General features: G+C 32.7%; 1 protein-coding gene across 1 annotated transcript in view; it reads right to left on the reverse strand.

Moving 5' to 3' along the window:
- LOC106791456 (protein amalgam-like) overlaps positions 1–11,735 on the reverse strand; it is an 81,111-nt gene extending 69,376 nt beyond the window's left edge. Inside the window, exon 1 of the mRNA XM_014757090.1 lies at positions 11,579–11,735. Coding sequence (XP_014612576.1) covers positions 11,579–11,651 — 73 coding nt within the window. The 5' untranslated portion in view covers positions 11,652–11,735. The remainder of the gene's footprint in view (positions 1–11,578) is intronic.
- Between the last annotated feature and the right edge of the window lie 8,744 nt (positions 11,736–20,479).

Below are 20,479 nucleotides of genomic sequence, written 5' to 3' on the forward strand. Positions count from 1 at the left end.
AGAGAGAGAGAGAGAGAGAGAGGGATAGTACATACTAATTAATTGGGGTGAAATAACCGACTATAAAATAGTTGGCGTGCTGAGGGTTTGAGGTGTGCGCGCGCCACTGAAATCCAGAACGGAAAGGTAATGGAAGGGTAAAACGGGGGTTTGGGGTGGTCGAGAGTTTAACTGAGTCTAGGAGAGGGGTGGGTGATATTCGGTGGGGTAGGTGGTACCCTTAATGAGGTTGATAATGGGGTGTAGTTATATAGTACTCTCCTTTCCCTATAGCCTTCGGGTCCTGTTCCCCTTTCCCACGTTTCCATTCCTCCTTTCTACCTGTGGGGGGTTACTCATTGATTTCGCGGTGAAGTTAATCAGACTGCGAGAATTTCGTATTTCAACCGGAGCTTTCCCAGCCTTTACTTAAGTTTAAACACTTGCCCTAGAAAAGCCGTTAATTGGGCCTCGGTATCGTACCGCCCTATTACCAGAAACCTTCTCTGTCTGTTTGTCTCACTCACTCATTCTCTCACTCACTCTCTCATTTAATTCGTTTCAAACTTGATGATGGACTAAAGAGAGAAAGAAAATGGGGGTGGGGGGAGGGAAATGTGAAAGCTCGAAAGAAAAAGCTGAGTATGTTTCAATTAGAAGATAAGAACGAAAAGAAACCCTAAATAATGGGATATGTACGGGGTATGCTTAAGGGAAACGAATCGTACGACTACATCCTTTGGCATAACGGGGTTGATTAAATAACACGACGTTCAAATATCGTTTGGACGTTGTCAGGGTGTACGTGTGTCTCGATAGAAAAAATATTGTTTCAGCCGGTACACCTTTTTCTTACGTATCATCATCATCATCATAGATATTATTTGTAAAGCAACGAATTCGTTCAGAAAAATTCTTTCTTTTTTTCTTTTTTTTCTCTTTCTCTTCTTATTCTTATTCTTATTCTTCTATATGATATCTCGGAAAGAAAGTTTGCAGGCATTCTCACCCTTTTTCTCTCCCTTTCTTTCGATACTGTCCCTAGCACAGAATAGTTAAATAGCGTAATCCAATTAAATGGCACCAAGAAATCCTATAGATCGAATGAAGGGAACGGAATAGAACGGAAAGGAACGGCCGGTGAGAGATAAGAATGAGAAAGAGTAGAAAGGAAACGGAATCGAATGGAAATTTCATGCTTTCCCTTTCCCTTTGATATTCTCATCCCTTTTAAATGATTCTCACTTTGTTTTACTAACAAGAAGACGCTATCCACCAACACTTTCTTCTCTTACCCTTTCTTCTTTTCTTTTATTTTCTTTTATTTTCTTTTTTTGTTGCTTACCGTGCTAACGAGACGTTCTGGTTGGTCGTTTTATCTGGGTATTAACACAAGGAAACGAACGATTTCCGTGAGTAAGGACAATGTCAATACACGCCGACGTAATACTACGTACATCTAATACATTTTTATATATATATCTGTGTATGTGTGTATGTATTTAAGTAAGTAAGCAAGCAAGTACGTACGTATGTAAGTTTCTTTTCAAAATATTTCTTTTTGCATCGGTACCGTAAGAATCATATTATACAAAAGATATGAAAGAAATAAAAAATAAAATAGTTAAATAAGAAACGAAGGATTATCAAAACGTAAGCTTTTACAAATGGGACTGTATAAAAAAAAAAAAAAAAAATAAAAAGGAAAAAAAATCAATCGCTGAGATTTCTTTATAGATATGTCAACAAATAAATAATAATATTCCTCTATACGGAAGATGTAAATTAATGAAAGTAAATAATAAAAACACATGAATAGGGATACAAAAATAAATGTATGGGAAATGTATGAAATGTAAGAAAAAATATGAAGCAAAAGGGGTTCGGTTATATTCAACCAATAACGAAGATGATTAACGTAGGCTTTTCGAAGAGAAGAAACTATAAATCGGTTGAGATAGTTCGTTCAAGGCGATTTATCCTTTCTACGTCACAAAGGATGTTGCCAAAGCATGCTAGAATGTAATATCCGCGGTTCTAAAACACCAGAAAACTTGTTTACATCTCATTCATTTTCCTAAAGCGTTTGATACATCCGATGGGTAAATTCTACGTTTAAAGACTGGACAGATTAGACTTTAAACGATTACGTTGATAAATAAAGGAATAAGAACACACGATTATAAAGTGAAAACAACAAAAAAAAGGATGATATTCCATACACGTTGAGAAAAAATACCAGAAGATTAAAACAAATAATCCCAAAAAGTAAAAGTTTCGTTTTAAGTTCAATTTGAGATTTAAATTTCATTTAAAATTCTCATTACAATATAATACACAATAATATATCGATAAATAATGAAAAACAATTGGTAAAAAAGATATGATGAAAAGAATATGTGTAAATGGATAAAAAAAAAAGATAAATCAGATATTAAAACCTAATTCGTGTTCTTGTATATTTCATTCACATTGTGAAAAAATACCAGAAAAATAAAACAAATGATCCCAAAAATTAAAAGTTTCATTTTAAGTTCAATTTGAGATTTAAATTTCATTTAAAATTCTCATTACAATATAATACACAATAATATATCGATAAATAATGAAAAACAATTGGTAAAAAAGATATGATGAAAAGAATATATGTGTAAATGGATAAAAAAAAAAGATTCTTACACAGGAAATAATTTCATAGGTCCAATTTTGATTTCACTTATATATCATACAAACACAAACACAGCCACACACATACACACGCAACTGACATAATCGAAATTTCATTGTATAAGTTATCGAAAGGATTCATTTCTTTCGGGATACTTTTCTTTCCTTCATCTTTTTATATGCCCAACTAGAATCTAGGATGAATCCACGTGAAAAAGGTTTCTATATTACGTTAGAGAAAGAAAATGAGAATAAGGATGAGAATGAATGAAAGAATGAGTGAGATGAAAAGAGGGTAAGACGATGGTGTGGTCACGCATCGTCTCGGTCAGCGGCCAGCAATGCGCGTGTGGATATTTCATAACTTTGCACCGTGATTTATCGCAGTCTCGGTGATTTTTCATCTAGGGAAGCTACGAAATGAAGTGATTGATTACGTCGCGTGAAGGAGGTGGAGGAAAACTAGTTGGATAAGAACAGAAAGATAGAGTGAAAGAGAGAGAGAGAGAAAGTACGAGCACGCGTTTTCTGTTTTATAGGAAAAACCTCAAGATTTTTGTTCTAATTTTTGAATCTCCTCTTTTTATACAATTTAATACTTCAGATAGATTAAAGAATCGGGGGAGGGGGGTGGGTGGTGGGTGGTGGCAACGTCTTGTTGGTTAAAACATTGAAAATGTCCGACGTTGAAATATAATCGTGATTACGTACGTGAAAATATATATTCCATTAGATAATTTATATTATTTTATATCCGATTAGTTTTTTTATATTTTCATCATTAAATTCAACCCATTTTTGTCTGTATTACAAATAATTCAGTATTTTCTCTCGTCCAAAATTATAATTTTTTGATGATGTAGTTTCATAGGGAAACTTGGACATGAAAAGAAGTAGAACTTAATTTTATTAAGTTGGACGTTTCGTCCCTTTATTGGGGACTTCTTCAGCAACTTAATCATTAAAGCTCAGCGTCTTTTTTATTTATTTCGACATACATTTCTTTTTATAATATTCCAAACACAATACATTTAAACTTCGTTAGTTTGATCGTTATTATTTAAAAACCCCAACAAAAGTTGTCAAGTGTCAACTCATGTCCAAGTTCCCTATGAACCTAAATCATCATTACAAATAATATTATTTATTAATTAGAACAATTAGGATTATTTTTAGATTTATTTTCTCTTTTATTTCATTCTTCTTTTTTTTTTGTTTTTGTTTTTTCCTTCTATATCTTCAAATCGTAAATGCGAAAATGATATTTGTTATCGCAACGTATACGTTTGACTTTTACCTTCTGGACAAATAAAACATTTTTTCCGTTCCCTTTTTATTTGATTTTTATATGTTTTTCCTTATTTTAGTTTTTATGGAATACCTCAAAATGAAGAAATCAAAACTTATGAGCGTTACGATCCAATGAGTATGCATTCTCCATATACAATATTAAATATAAACGTTGTTTTTATAAACTCCATATGAACAAATATCCGGGATGGAAATAAATAATGCGTGCGTTTGTTTTTTTTTCTTTTTTTTTTCCAAAGCGTATTCCCATTTTTTGATGACCACCGCATGTTTGTTGATAGCAATACTCATAATTTTGCATTTTTGATACATATCAAAGTATTGAATGTACGAAATGTAAAACATATGACCTAAAAATATTTCAACGAAATGATAATGCACATGAATATTAATTTTCGCGGTAAATACGCATCTCTTCTTTTGCATAATCATTCGCAAAGATTATTATAGATCTGTGAACAACTAAATCTCTACGAAATATTCATTCATTCAATAAATAAAAATACGTATACACGTGTGTGTACATAACAATGTTCCAGATAAAGAATGTAATGCGATTCTAGGAATGAATACCGAAGTAGAAAAATATAGTCTCGTAAGGAATAAGAAATATGCAGCCCCGTAGTTGGTCAACGATTAATAAATGAGAATGGAAATAAAAAGAGAGTTAAAAAAAAAAATACTCAAGAAAAAAGAATGATAAAAATAAAATGAAAACTTCTCATTCGAATCTTATTCGTTGATTTCACATGAAGAATGATGAGACTTCGTTGCACTCTCTCCGATAAAAAAAAAACAAAATAAATGTTAGTGCATTGAGACGATTCAAAGTAAAAAAACAAAAGAAAACAAAACAAAAAGAATAAAAAAAAAAAAAGGATTATAAGAGGGTAGTAATAAGCGCATCCCACGATAAGCAGCACTCTTCCTACTACTTCCACTTTTTAAGAGGGAATCTTTTGCGAAAGGTAACGCGATTCATCGTTGCTAATTAACTAGGAAATTTGTGCGGGTACCTGTGGTGGTGGTTTCTGGTGGTGGTGGTGGTTTCTGGTAAAGTTAAGATACGACGATAGGGAAAGAGATGCGCACGGATAGAAACTGCGGGATGCGAGGAAGGATATCTCGAGCATAAACCCTTCCTACAAAACTATTACGGTACTAGGAATAACATGGAGTAGTAGTATAACAGTGATCCAGAAAACCGATACCGATACGAGAAGACACACACCATTATCTTTCCGTTAAAACTTTCCTAAATTCTTTTCTTTTTAATCTTACGAAAGATATCATTCACGATTGGATTATATTTACAATCATGTGTAATATTTTTTGTTGTTTATCTTATTCGATTAATATTTTTCAAATCTTTTATTTATGATTTTATAATTAATCAAAGAAACACTATAAAAATGTTCTATTCCATGTTATAGTCGTTACTTTTTATTACTATTATTATTATCATATTATCATCATCATCATCATCATCATCATTACCATTGTTATATCGTTATTATTAATCATTATTCTCGTAATCGCTGTTTAAACTTAAACAACCGTTTCTTATCGTAAAACTCTTTTTATATTTCCGCCATGCTTTCTCATTTCCTACAGGATTTTTTCCATACACGTTTCCTTAGTTAACCTTTTCTAAAAACAGGAGAGATACATTCCGACTTTTGACCTAATTTAAATCTACACTAAAATATTCTTTCATTTTCTAAAAATATCTAAACTATCATTTACGATCTCAACGAAATAAAAAAGCACAGATTTCAACACACATATCATTTCTTAATTATTATTTATTCTTTTCCAAAAATGAATTATATTAATCAGATATATGTCAATGCAAAACCCAATAAGAAAAGAGTATGAAGAATTAAAATAAAATTAACAGAAATATCATTTGCACACACAACAACAAGAACAAGAAAATAAGAAAACTAAAAGCAAATATACAATTATAGGATTAGGAAAGGTGAGAAGAAATAACCCATGAAGATATATATATATATATATTAAACGTGTGCAATAAGGTATGAAAACTATGCATTCACACCTGGAAACGTAGAAAAGCTCGTGATAGAAGTTAAAAGATTGTTACTTGAAATTATTATTTATTCTTTCCCAAAATGAATTATATTAATCAGATATATATGTCAATGCAAAATCCAATAAGAAAAAAGTATGTAGAATAAAAATAAAATTAACAGAAATTTCATTTGCAACAACACACACAACAACAAGAACAAGAAAATAAGAAAACTAAAAGCAAATATACAATTATAGGATTAGGAAAGGTGAGAAGGAATAACCCATGAAGATATATATATTAAACGTGTGCAATAAGGTATGAAAACTATGCATTCACGTCTGGAAACGTAGGAAAGCTCGTGATAGAAGTTAAAAGATTGTTACTTGAGTTCGCGAAAGCGAAGTCAAAGCAGCCTGCTAATTTACAGGTTCAACCGTGCGAACATGCGATGCGCGACTCGTAGTTGGTACGTTTCGTACTTGGAGATCCTATCGCTTATATGCCGGTGTGTCTTCTTTGAATCCGAATGAAACAGAAAGAGAAAGAGAAAGAGAAGGTAAAAGATAGACATCCGCAAACTCTCGAGCACAAAGCATGAAAGCACAGTTAAACAATCCAACTCTTCGCGCGTGAAAACGCGTGCTTAACGGTCGATCGCGTTAAAGTAGAATCTTCAATGAGAAGTTTTCCATTCGTATGGTATTATTCTCTTCTTTTGGCAAAAGATAAAAACATATACATATACATATACATATATATTATTTTGCATTTTAGCAGTATAAATTATGTAAATAAGAAAATTTAATAATATGTATGTTATATATTATAAAAGGAATAAAACGATGATGGAGTGGGCGGGAAGGGGAGGGGGGGAGGAGGGGGAGTGAAATGTTTGAAAACGTCAGTATGCGACCAAGCGGATTTTTCACTTCTATCTCTATTTTATCTTGTGATGTTACTTGTTTATTATACCAACATTCATATTCTCTTCATTATTCGAAGTTGCTTTTCCTACGTCGAATATCGCGAATAACTACTACTAATACTACAACAAAACGAAACGAAACGAAACAAAATAAAAAAATAAAAAACACCCCCCAAAAAAAAATGCAACAACAACAAGTAGAACAAGAACAAAATATAACGAAGCACGAAAGCCACCGCGAATTCACACCGTGGAATAATGGAAAGCATTTCTTTAAGCTTGTCGATCCGCAGATTAACGTACATACGCGTAACGATGTCGAATAAATATTTATATCCCGTCCGAATGATCGTACTAGAGAAAAAACATTTGCTACGTTCGACGAGATCGATCGCTCGTAAAAAAGTCGATACGTTTATATCCAATACCCATCCCCATCCTCACCCCCACCCTCCTACCCTGCCACCCTTCCATTTTTTTCCCCCCCAGCAACCTTTCTCAATGCATTATTCTCAAAATTTCGGCAGAATTCATGCCAGGTTTAACGCATGCATGATTTTTCGTTTACAGATCACGCGTGTATGTGTTTGAAATTCATTAAAAAGATTATTTCTTAATTATATTTTATGATAGACGGTCTATCGAATATCACAAAGTGCGTTTAGAGGGTATGTGGGGGGGGGGGGTAGTTAGGGTGGTATCGTTTACTGACCTGCTGATTCTTTCGTGAACGTTAACGATGGCTTTGAGTCAGTCTCTCAAACTGAATTTGTTTTTTTTCCTCGTAGCATCCTTTTAAAAGCTACCTCTCTTGCTTCGTTAACGGGAAATTCTAACTTAACAACGTTATCATTCCACTTCGTCGTTTTCTTCTTCTTCTTCTTCTTCTTCTTCTACTTCTTCTTTTTCATTTTCATCTTTTTTTGCATTCTTATTTCCTCTGTTTTATATTTTATTCTTTTTTTCGATTATCACGCAACACTAAATCGTTCGTGTATATCTCTGTTATCAATATTAAACGTTCTTTTGAATAATTTGTCAAACAAATATCTAATATTTCTTATAATATATTAGATACATTATATATATTATTATTATTATTTATATGTAAGCTCGTTTAATTATCTACAGATAATTCGATTTTTTTTTGTTACATTATATTTAAATGTATAAAAATATTATTTTAAAATAAATGTTATATTATCAAACGTTAACTTATATTCGACCAGCAGTAATATTTTAATTGTTTACACGTAAATAATAACCGATAAATAATTATTCGTTAGGAAAATAAAATATATATATATAGAAAGAGAAAGAAAAAGAGAGAGAAATAATCGTTCATGCGAATTTAAAGTCGTCGAACAACCATTTATATTTATCACCTATGCATTTTCGAAAGAACAGCTTCTGGGTTAGTTTCGGTATAATTCATGCACTAGGTCAACATGCGCATATGCGTGAATCGGATATTAAAGATTCAACCGCATCGTGTGGAAAAGCAACAGCGTGTATAGAGAATATAGTATAGTATAGTATATACACTATCAACAAATAAACACAAATACACACACAGAGATAGATAGAGAGTGAGAGAGAGAGAGAGAGAGAGAGAGCAATGTTGAAATAAAATCTGACCAATAATATCGTGTTGTATGTTACATACAATTCCCACTTACAATCATTAATGTAATATGTAACTCGCGATGATTAGGTACAATATGAACGCGTGTGTCAGTTCATGCACGCACACTATTAATATTCCCAAGAGTCCGTTCACACGTGCTTCCGATTTTCGAGCTTCTCACGGTCCTCTCTCTCGCGAGGTGCGAAACGCAGTGAAATTGTCGATTTAACGTAGGATACCTCTTCCTCCTGCACCTCCTCCTGCACCTCCTCCTCCTCCTCCTCCTCCTCCTATTCCTCTTTCACTACCTCTTGCTCACTGTAGTTACGCTTACGACTACAAATAGACGAAGGGTGAGTGGTCGACTAACGGTGCTTTGCTGTTTGCGAATTAGGTGCAATCAAACGCGAAATCACCCCGGCAAATATTACACTGTTTACCAATCATATACGTCAGAGGACTAATTAATCTCGCGCGTGATTAAGGAAGACGATGGACGAAGAAGGATAGTAGTAGTAATAGTAGTAGTAGTAGTAGTAATAGTAATAGTAGGATACTCTCTATCTCTCGATTAAAACAAACTACGGGAATGAAACCTTTGGGAAAACGTGATAATCAAATTTCTTATCGTTAGATTGATTTACTCAAACAAAAAGGGTATCGTTCATTCGTTTCGAGCTTTCAATCTCGTTCTCTTATTCGAATATATGAATTTTGAAACCATTTAAGACCGTATACATCACTGTATTTCATATATTACGATCAAACTGATGAGTCATGTATACGTTCAAAGTATTCCGTGTATACTGTACATACATACATACATACATATGAATATCTAACATAAGTACACAGTTAGGTAACCAATGGTATCGTTTGTAAAAATGACGAGGCTGTATTTGCTCACGAAAGAATAACACACAATGCTAGCTGGTTGGCTGGCTGACATTACACGGAAACTTCTTTCAATTTTCTCGATTGGAATAAATACCTTTAACACACCAACTTGAAATCGAATGTACACTTTAGTGTCAATCATCGACAGTACTGACAGTAATTAAAAGTTCCAGGTGACAGTAGGAGTTCAAAGGCCACCTTCGTTCGTTCATTCGTTCGTTCATTCGCGTAGCCACCGAATTTGATGCGCTCGAACCAAAGTCGAGCGTGCATCGATGCAATTATCTTTCTCTCTCCATTAATGAAATTGCTATTCTCTCTCTCTCTCTCTCTCTCTCTATCTCTGTCTCTGTTTCTCTCACGTCATTCGAAAAATCGTCAAGAATCGTGACGTATAATACTTTCTCCAAACTATTGTACAAAAATTCGATACATCAAAGAGAGAAAGAGAAAGAGAGAGAGAGAGAGAGAGAGAGAGAGAGAGCGAGAGATAGGAAACAAAAAAATTTTTATAACACCACCGGATAAAACTTTTAATTTATAACCATTTTTTGGTCGTTGTTATTTCACTTTAATCATCGAATCTATTTCTTTTGTTAACGAAAGGAAATAATTGGAGAAAGAGGAGGGGGAAGGGGGGAGGGGAGTGACGGGAGAAGGGAGTGGGGAATAAAAAAAAAGCACATAACAAATTCAACGATCGTTTTTCAATATGTATAAATACGCGTACGTGCACGAGTCTATGTCCTTTTCGAATGCAACGATTTATGTTTCTCATTTCCGTTTTTCGCATTTTCGTTCTTTTTGGAAATGTATGGATAGATAAAAAAAAAAAAAAAACAAAAAAAAATAACACCGAGCGAACAATAAAGATACCTTTAACGAGCATCGAGAAAAAAGAAAAAAAGAAAAAAATAAAAAGGTTTACAATATTATATTTAGGGGAAAGAAAGAACAAATTAATAATAATATATCGTTTAATTGGAAAACGAATGAAATTATAATCGAATAATAATCGATTAGAATATTCGTAAAATGAAAAATAATGTTTCATTAAGGATATCGAATGGATTGGGGTAAATAAATAATGTAAAGAGTTCACTGAAGAGAAGTCTATTGTTAGTCGACGAAATCAGAAAGTTAAAAAGGACTGACTGGCGGTGGTGGTAGTGGTGTTAGTGTTAGTGAGGGTGGTAAGAAGATGGAAGATGCAAATAAACGAAGCCCACGTCGTTCGTAGAACGATCTACGAAATGTGTCCAGTGACGACGACTAAAGAACCTATTCCGGTAGGGAACTCGTTCAAGAAAGAGAGAGTAATTATTATCGTACGAATGGATAAGGAGAGTTCGTTGGACTAACTTCCGCCGTGATAATTTATACTTGCCAACCGTGCTTGCCGCCTGCTAAGAGTAACAGAAAGAAATAAAGAAAGAAAGAGAGAGAGAGAGAGAGAGAGAGAGAGAGAAAGAGATCGAAGTAAAAGCAACGAAGGGAAAGAAGAAAATAACGGGAGGGTCGCAGGTGGAACAATGCAGAGTATGCAGCTTTCCATTTCAATGTCTTTACTCGCGACACCAACATAATCGAGATTGCCACGATTGTCTCGTGATTTTCATCAAGAGATCGATAATCCTTCTCCTCCTCCTCCTACACCTTTCTGTTTCAACTCTTCTACGCGACGTGAAACCGTAGGACACGATCGTTAAGGATAGATTTTCTTTTTCTCTCTTCGCATTGATATTACTTACTTTTCTTCTCTCGGTTTTTTCTTTTCCTTTTCTTTTCTTTTTCTATTCTTTTCTTTTCTTTTCTTACAAAATATAAGATAAAAAGAATAAAATGTTATAATACGAACAAAAGGGATCCAATTTATTTTTATCTTTAAAAATTGACGACGACGGTAAGAAGAAAATAAAAAAGATAGATGATTCGTTGGGTATAGATTTGCGTTAATACAATTTCTTATGGAATGAAAATTATTTGAATAAATTATTGTGAATAATTAAATTCATTGTGCCGTTCGTGTGTGCAAAAGCGATAATTAACTGAATATATATATATATATATATATGTGTGTGTATGTGATAGAAAGAAGAGAATAAATATCAATATGTCGGCACTATCGATTTACCTGATAACGGATCAATCAGCGCGGATGCCCATGTCACGATGGATAACACCGGAATCGCGAGAACGAAAAGCATATTGCTACGTCGACGACGGGTCTACGTCAACTGACGCTTAGGACGCAACCCAAACGGCAAACCACTCTCTCATGGTTTGCCGCCAAAGCGTGCGGAACTTCTATTGCGCCGACGCAAACCTTTACTCTTTCTACTTGGTAAGCTCGCGTTAAATTTACTTTTTCCACTTCACAACTCCACCGAGGAAACTATCCCGCGCCCTCGAGATACACCCTCACCTAGCACTCGACTCACTCGCAATTTTCAAACTAACATAAAAGTCGATTTAATTCGATCTATGTATGTATGTATGTATGTATATTCAACTTGGATATTAACTAAGTTAAAAAGGAATTTATTAATCTCTTTTTATAGAGTTAATCATAACAAAACAATTTCCTTTTACAATTTTTATCTTTCTTTATTGTTTTTTTTTTTCGTAGGTATCATATTCTTCTTTTAGCGCGTTCGGGAACAAATAATGGGAGTAAATTTTGACGATGCTTTAGCGGCGGCACAACGACGCGAAATTAACAGTATGAAGTTTGGCATAAGTAACGATGCGCGCGCACAGCGATATAAAATTAACTGCATGAAGTTAGTCGCGTCATAGCCAGCTTGGTGTATTGTTCACGTGTTTGATTGCGTTCCTCTACATACTAAATTAAATTTAAAAATGTGCAGCATTCGTACTGAATCGTTGAAATTTCTTACGTGCGTACATAAGTACACACACCTGTGTTTTTTTTTTAATACAAAAGTTAAACGAATTTTCGTTCGTATTTTCTATTCGATTTTCTTCAAATGATTTGTATCTATAATTGTTTTGTGCACGACGTTTAGTTACTTAAAGATATCGTGAATTTTATTTCGTTGGTTTTTGTTTAATTCCTTTCACCTCATTTCATCGATTTTTACAGTGATTCGTCGACTAAAACTAGATGCATATTTTACATTCAAATTTATAAATTGAAAACGTTTGAATAAACTTTGGAGTACACGTACCGATACTTCATCACGTTCGTAAGTATCAAAAATTTGTTTATTAAACTGTGTCACACTCATCCCTTTTCTGTAATCAAATTTCAAAATGTAGCGAATTATTTTCTATATTTTCATTTATTTTCAAAAACCAATAACTCTTTCGACTGAAATGAATAAGATTAATTTAAACAAGTTTTATGGAAAAATTCATTTAATCTGATAACAAAATTATTCAATGAATTTATTTATCTAATTTTTTTTTTTCTAGATATATAATACGTAAAAACACGGGTGTGTTTATTTATGTACTCACGTAAGAAGTTACACTTCTTTGGCGTAAATATAACAAAACAAAATAGCAAATAATTAAATTTAAAAAATTATAATAAACTGCGTGCAGTTCACACACGCGATAGAGAAGCAAAACTTTCAGGAAACTAAGCTTCCAGAGAATGAGACGAATGTTTACATTTTATACTACGTATACTACATTACATATTATACAGACTCAACCAAATTTTCAATTTCAACAAAAAACACGAGTGGCTTATCGTAACTAAAGTATAAAATAAATGCTTTGGTTTGGATTTGATCAATACATCTGTGCTTAAATTTAATTTCGTATTCTGGAACTCAATGCTCCATTTTTCAGTATCGTTTGTTCGTTTCTAAAGAAGTTTTCACTTCAAAAATCCCTGTAAACGCGAAATATTATTTTATTTATTTATTTAAAGAAAATATTATTATATTATTATAACTGCGCTGAAAAAAAAAATATAACTTAAAAAATAATCTATCTTCTCTTTATATTATACAAATATTTTTATTTTATTTTGATTTGATAAGAAAAATAATGCAATTATACAGATCGAAGATTTATTCATACCAATTAGAAATATGACAATAAATCTGAAACAAATTAGTTCGAAAAATATAAAAATTTCTCTTTCTCTCTCTAAAACGATTTTATTATTTTTATTTAATACGTGAAAAGTACAATTGCATTCATATAAATTCGAAACGTAGTACAAAATCTTATCAAAAATTAGTTAAAATCGTATAAAAATGATATATAAATATTCATAAAAGGTATTAATTTTATTAGGATTCGTAGAAGAACCCAAAATTTTAATTTCCAATTTGCTTTATAGTTTTATTCGACAAAAAGAAAAACCACTATTTACGATTACTGAGTCGAGGATTTTTCGTATGCATTTGAAATATGTCAATAAGAAAAGAGAAATTAATTTTTCAACGATATCAAAATTATTCATTAATAATAATTTTTATAAATGGACTCCTCTATCGGTACGATTTTAGCCAAGGGAGGATTTTCTTTCAATTTACTTTATGACGCTTTTAAATTTTTCATAAAATGAAAATACGATTACACACTGGTCGCGAATATTCATATGTATTTTAACGTGACAATAAATCCGGTAATAATTAAATTTCATCTCGAATCACATTAAAATAATTCGTCGACGTTATTTCGTCAAACATTTTACTAATTTTTTAATTAATTATATTACGAAAAAAAAAATCTACAATTATAAAAAATTCGTTTCCTTCGATATGGGGTCGGTCCTTGTTTTTCAAAATCTTTTATTTTGAAAATAAAATAATTCTCACGTGTAAAGTATAAAACATAAAGTCTACGAAAGATATTCGCGTTAACACATTCATTTAAAAACATTTTTTTATATAATTTAAATTATTATTATTATTATTATTATTATTATTGAATAATGTATAAACAATTTATTATTTATATATTACTACTCCTCGTATTTATGCTACACGTATTTTTATTGACGTTACGAATTTATAATATTTTGTATTGGAAACATGTCATTACAATTGTAAAAATGCAAATATTCAAAAAAGAGAGATCAATTTAACTCGTCAAAAAACTATCAAATAAAATACAATCGAAAAGAAAAAAAAAGAGAGAGACAGAGAGAAAGAATGAAAAGGAAATACACAAAAAAAAAAAAAGAAAAGAAATATAAACAAAACGTCGTACTAATATAATTTCAAACAAGATTGAAATATCGTGGGAGAAAAACAAGTTCGTGATATTATATCGAATATGCTATTAAATCGCATGAATATTCGTATTTGAAAATCGATTTATATATTCGAAATTATAAATTTTATATTTTTCTACTGACTTACAAATTGACTTACAATATTAACCGAGAGTAAAATAAACATCGCGTTGGGCAAATAATTATTATAGAAAACAATGTATCCGTGTTTATTATTTCGCGTTGTTTAATATTTCGAATTATGTTTATTAATTCAATCGCGTTATCAATAATTATTTCGAGTGTTAGGAGACTACGAAAATTGCCGCAAGGTAGAAAGAGAAAAATAGAACTTGCAAAATGCAGGATCACTGCATGTGATAGTCGGGAAAGTTAAGTTTAAGTGCGGAATCAGCACACTTTGAAAATCTAGTTGTTGCTAGTTCGAAGGAACTTTTGACTATCTTTCTCTCTCTCTCTCTCTCTTTCTCTGTTTTACGAGCACGTTAAGGTGTCGAGTCAAAGGAAACCTTTAAGAGGACGCATTGGAAAAGAGTAGGCAAGTTAAGTACTTATCCAAAAGATCCATCTTTCCCAAGAACTTGTTGGTTTATAGGGTTCCGTTTTTCTCGAGTCAACACTGGGGATACCGGAAGATAATAAATGGTTAAAGGAACCAAAAGTGGTGATAAAATAATGTAAAGAAGATAAAGAAACTCCGTTGTAAAATGAGAGATACTATTTTAGCTTTTCAAAAATAAACAAACAACGAAAAACCTTCGACAAAGTGAGAGCATCTTAATCCTTTGAGTCATTCTACTTTTTATTTGATAGAAAAATAAACAACGGAATATAATACGAAATAGAAAACTTTGACATAAATAATCTTTTCCTTTTTACGTTTTTCATTTGGCCTGGCGTGTAAATATTACTTGTAAATGATAGATAAACATCGAGAAAAATAAGAAAAATCAAATTGATCTACTTTAAAAAGAGAGCATCTTTGATAGTTCAATTATTAATGTCATTATCGAGAACACGAACTTTTTCTATAAGAATATCTCGGCTGAATAGGTTCATAAGAAATGGAAATCTCGAAATATTATAAATGAAGGGGTATCGATCGATACTTATTGGATTATTTGCACCTCCTGAAGTTATATAAAAGTTTATATCCCGTATAATTCTAAAATAATTTCTACTCGTCGGATAAATGTTTGGATAAAATATTTGTTCTATTATTGGTCAAATCGTGAGTCATTTACCAAAGAATTATCTTACGAAATGTTACCCACCGTGGTGAATTTTCAGATGAGAATTATGATTAAACGGGTTGAGAATGAGAAGAGAATTCGAATAAGAGATCGTTCTAAATTTTAACGCACGAACGAAAGTGGAATTGTAATAATAAGATTTGTCATTTACATTTATTATTAATAAACTGTTACCTCGATCAAAATTCGTATTAATTATGAACGTATGATATTCAATAAAAATATCGACTTAATTGTTGTTCACGTTTACTTATCCATTTTTTATCATTCACTAAATTCACGTTGCAGACTTTACCAAACCGATGCAGAATTAATCAGAAAAAAATGCATTTTGTCTGTCTGGCTTCATTTCCGAATCTTTTTATCAATCCTATTCCAATTCTCATTTTTAATTGCAATTTACTTTTATTTATAAAAAAAAAAAAAAAAATGACGAGGAATAAAAATCGTAAAATAGGTGACTCGGGTTTTCAACTACGGGGAGTCTTCCTCGTAAGCCTAAAAAATAATACTATTGAACTTTAACGAAATAAAAGCAAAAAAAAAAAGTAAATTGTTCGCATACGTCAGTACTTATTCCAACGATATGGAATACCACGGGATTGCTTTAAAATCGTAAGTTACGGGGTGAAACGAATCGTTTTGCCGATAAATACGTGTACCCGATATACCGCTACCGTTTCGTCAGTGGAACGACAATGCCACAAATGATGACCCAATGTCGTGAAATATCACCGGTACGATTAAACAACGTCGCATGGTGGTTGGTCGATCCATAGGCAACTCGTCGACCTAATTGATGTTTCCACGATACTAACAAAACCTACGTAGGCAAACACAAACGCGAACGCAAACGCAAACGTGCTGTTTTGATTTTTATGTTTTTCCTTAAATCCTAACTTTTCTATACATTAACAAATGTAAATTGTTGTATGTTCATTCGAATTTATATTCATTTTTATATATCAATTTATCTTTTCTTTTTTTTTTTTTTGTTTAAATTTGTTCGGCCAGTTAATATAATAAATCTAGAAAAATCGTTGAGAATAACTAACAAAAAGAATTGATGATGAGGGAGAATGGGGGAGGGGGGGTGAAGGGGGGTAAACGGGGAGATCGATAGGAAGGGACGTTTGAAAACACGACGGAAAACAATCATTTGTTTTCGCTACTTTGTATGACTTGCTACGGCTCGCTGCATCACCGAATAGTCCATTTTTTACGTTATATACATATACATATACATATATAGAGAAAGAGAGAGAGAGAGAGAGAGAGAAAACGAGAGAATCAAAGTTTTCGTATACATGATACGCACACTCTCGTATGTCGCCTCGTTGAATGTAGTTCGTTTCGCGCTTTTTCATTGTGCTTTGCTAAACTCGGAAGTGGCTACGCATCGGTGATCTTGGGGCGGATTCCACCACCATCACCATCACGCTTTTTACGGTCCATCGTGTTACGAGATTATGTTCTACGTTTTTTCTACCAGCCGTTTTGTGGAAAAGTCAAATAAAAAAGTAAAACCGAAAAACAAAAAAAAGAACAAAAAAAAGAGCCCCGTAGTTAGTTACTCCATCCCATCTCACCCCAGCCCAGCCCCCGCCGAAAAACAAATAATAAATAAATGAAAAGACAAAAGCTTTCTGTACGGGGATAAACCCGAACCGCGAAAATAAATGAAAAGTAACGAATGAACCGAAAAAATAAAAACAAAAGTCAACGAGTAACCAATCGACGTATCCAGAACTGGCAGAAGACGAACAACAGAATACCGAAAAATTTGATTATTTAATTGAGCATCATCATCATCATCATCATTATCATTATTATACACTGCGTTGTTTGATATATTCGAATACTCTTAAACGTTTCTCTAACTATAAGAGTTCGCGTGTTAATTTCTACCCAGGACGGCATTTCTACCTACAATTTTCAGGATCCGAGTGGCACCCGATGAAATCGCACCTCCGGTCGGATGTTATTACGCGCAACAACCTTCCTTTTCTACCTATTATACGCATGCCAGCCATCCCAATCGATTAGATTATTCAAAAGGTAAATCTACGTGCTCGATGTTAAACCACCTTTATTACCATAGAAAACCTGACTATTATCAAATCGATCATTCATAATTATTTAGGAAAATCTTTAATTATTCTACAAGCTTCAAGATCATAAATAAATCAATACGCATATACATTAATGACAAATTTATAATCGATCGTAAAAAAATCTGTGTAGTTGAATCGAAAGACAGTAACTTGAAAAAGTAAAAAAAAAGAAAAGGGTGGGATTCTTTAATCTTCGACGAATCCGACGAATTTCTCGTTTTCGTAAAACACTTCGCATACATCCCACGGCACGCGAATCGTTTATGGGGTGGGGTGAGAGGATTTCTCTTTGAAAGAAGGGACTGGGAAAACCGGTCGCGTGCATTCAGTGGCTTCTCGTGCTAGGTACACCTCAGGTTAACTCACCTTTCCTAGTAGAATAAGGAAGAACAATGCTAGAGTAAAAGAGATAGATAGATTGAAAGAGAGAGACAGAGATAGACAGAGAGAGTGGGATCGTTTCAGGTATGGAAGAAAATGGGAAAGAGGAAGAGAGAAAGGGGCTGGGAGGGGTTGGGAGGGGGTTGGTTTTGAAACCGAAGGCAAGACAAGGCACCTCTAGAGGATCGATTTCAATTTAACATCCGTTTAAGCGTGCACGTTCGCGGCTAACGAGCTTTCGAAAGTCGTAGATAGCTGACAAGTTGGCCTACGAGCGGTCGCAAGCCCACAACCAACCAAAACAGCTTCGAAACTTATCGCGGTCGGTGCCGTGGCTACTCGTGCAACGCCGAGCAAGATTCCACCTCCTCCTAGCGCGTTTTCACATTAAAACAAGAAAGCTTCTTGATTCGAACGTTTCTAAGACACACCTAAAGACTTACGTAACAATTTATCTATTATAATTTTTTTGAGATACTTTTTATAATATCATTAACAAAAAAAATTACTAACATATTTATTACCGATTTGTTGATAATTCTTGCAGTCTATTTGATACGCTTATATTGTGAATTTTTCTTATTTTTATTTTTTCCCCAAAATATTTTCATAACAAAATGAAATATTATTTATTAATAATTTATTGTAAGAATATTTTTCTTTTTTGTATTATTGGATTGGAAACTAAGTGATTGCGGATTTTATTGACAGACAAATCACATTTAATTCAATTTTTACGATAACAAAGATCAGAAATTGTATGAACGTGCAATACCTGATTGAATAAAGTTATATTTTTCAGGAAACATTTCGAATCATTTTTCTTATTTAAAATCCACAATTACTTAATTGCCAATTCAATATTATATTCAATAATAATAAGATATTTCATTGATAAATATTCTATTATGTTATAATATTATTTCGCATTTTCGTAATTACATTTATTTAATAATTCTCAATTAAAAAATTATTCTCGTAACTTTTAGACAAATCGTGAAACGAATTTCAAAAATAAATGTATGATATTAAAAATTAAGTAAAAAAACAAAAAAGACAAAGAAAAAAGTATACGCGACCCTTTTTAATATATATATATATATATATATATATATATATACATATATATATAAATATCGTTAACGTATTCGAAAAAAAAAAAATGGGAAATAGGAATGTCACGTGTTATTAGAAACGTAACGTTTTGCAATGGGCCTAGAATGTTTCTAGTTTGAAGTCGATAGAATGGCGTGTGGTTCCCGGTTGGCAGATTAAAGGGAGGGTAGGAACGCGTGTGAGGAAGGGATTTACGTTCCGTTGCCTAGATTACACATTATACTTGGCATTTTCTTCGGGAAGGGTTTCCTTTCTCCAAGAAATTCATTTTCCTTCCCTCTCTCCCCGCCAGCCCCGCATCCTCACCCCTCGCCAGCCCCGTCACCCTACAGTCTCTCTAACTCTCTCATTTCCTCATTCAATGTTCGTACTTACCAACTGAATCGTTTGCTTTCGTATCCACACAGAGACCATGAAGTTAATCCTTTCATCGAGAAGGAACGAAGAAGAAGAAGAAGAAGAAGAGGTATTCACAATTCTATTGGATATCGACTTACGGTCATCGTTGATGGTTCTCACGTTATACCAAATGGGAATGATTCGATTCTATTTAAATCCCAACACTCGTTTCACCATCACCACCTTCTATTACCTATCAAACTCTTAGACCATTGAAAAGAAAACGTTTGTATAAAAAGTGGATTGGAAAAAAATTGATCGTTAACTCAAACTCTCTTTGAGAGAAAGAGAGATAGATAGATATAGTAACAATTTTGTTTTATGAAAACAGTGTACTTTATTGTTACGTATTATAATATCATTTTGAAAGAAACGTTTGTATAAAAAGTGGGTTGGAAAAATTGATTGTTAACTTAAACTTTCTTTGAGAGAGAGAGAGAGATAGATAGATATAGTAACAGTTTTGTTTTATGAAAACAGTGTACTTTATTGTTACGTATTATAATATCATTTTGAAAGAAACGTTTGTATAAAAAGTGGATTGGAAAAAT

The sequence above is a fragment of the Polistes canadensis genome, unplaced genomic scaffold (assembly GCF_001313835.1).
Source record: "Polistes canadensis isolate GaletaPanama2010 unplaced genomic scaffold, ASM131383v1 scaffold_309, whole genome shotgun sequence".
Classification (NCBI taxonomy): domain Eukaryota; kingdom Metazoa; phylum Arthropoda; class Insecta; order Hymenoptera; family Vespidae; genus Polistes; species Polistes canadensis.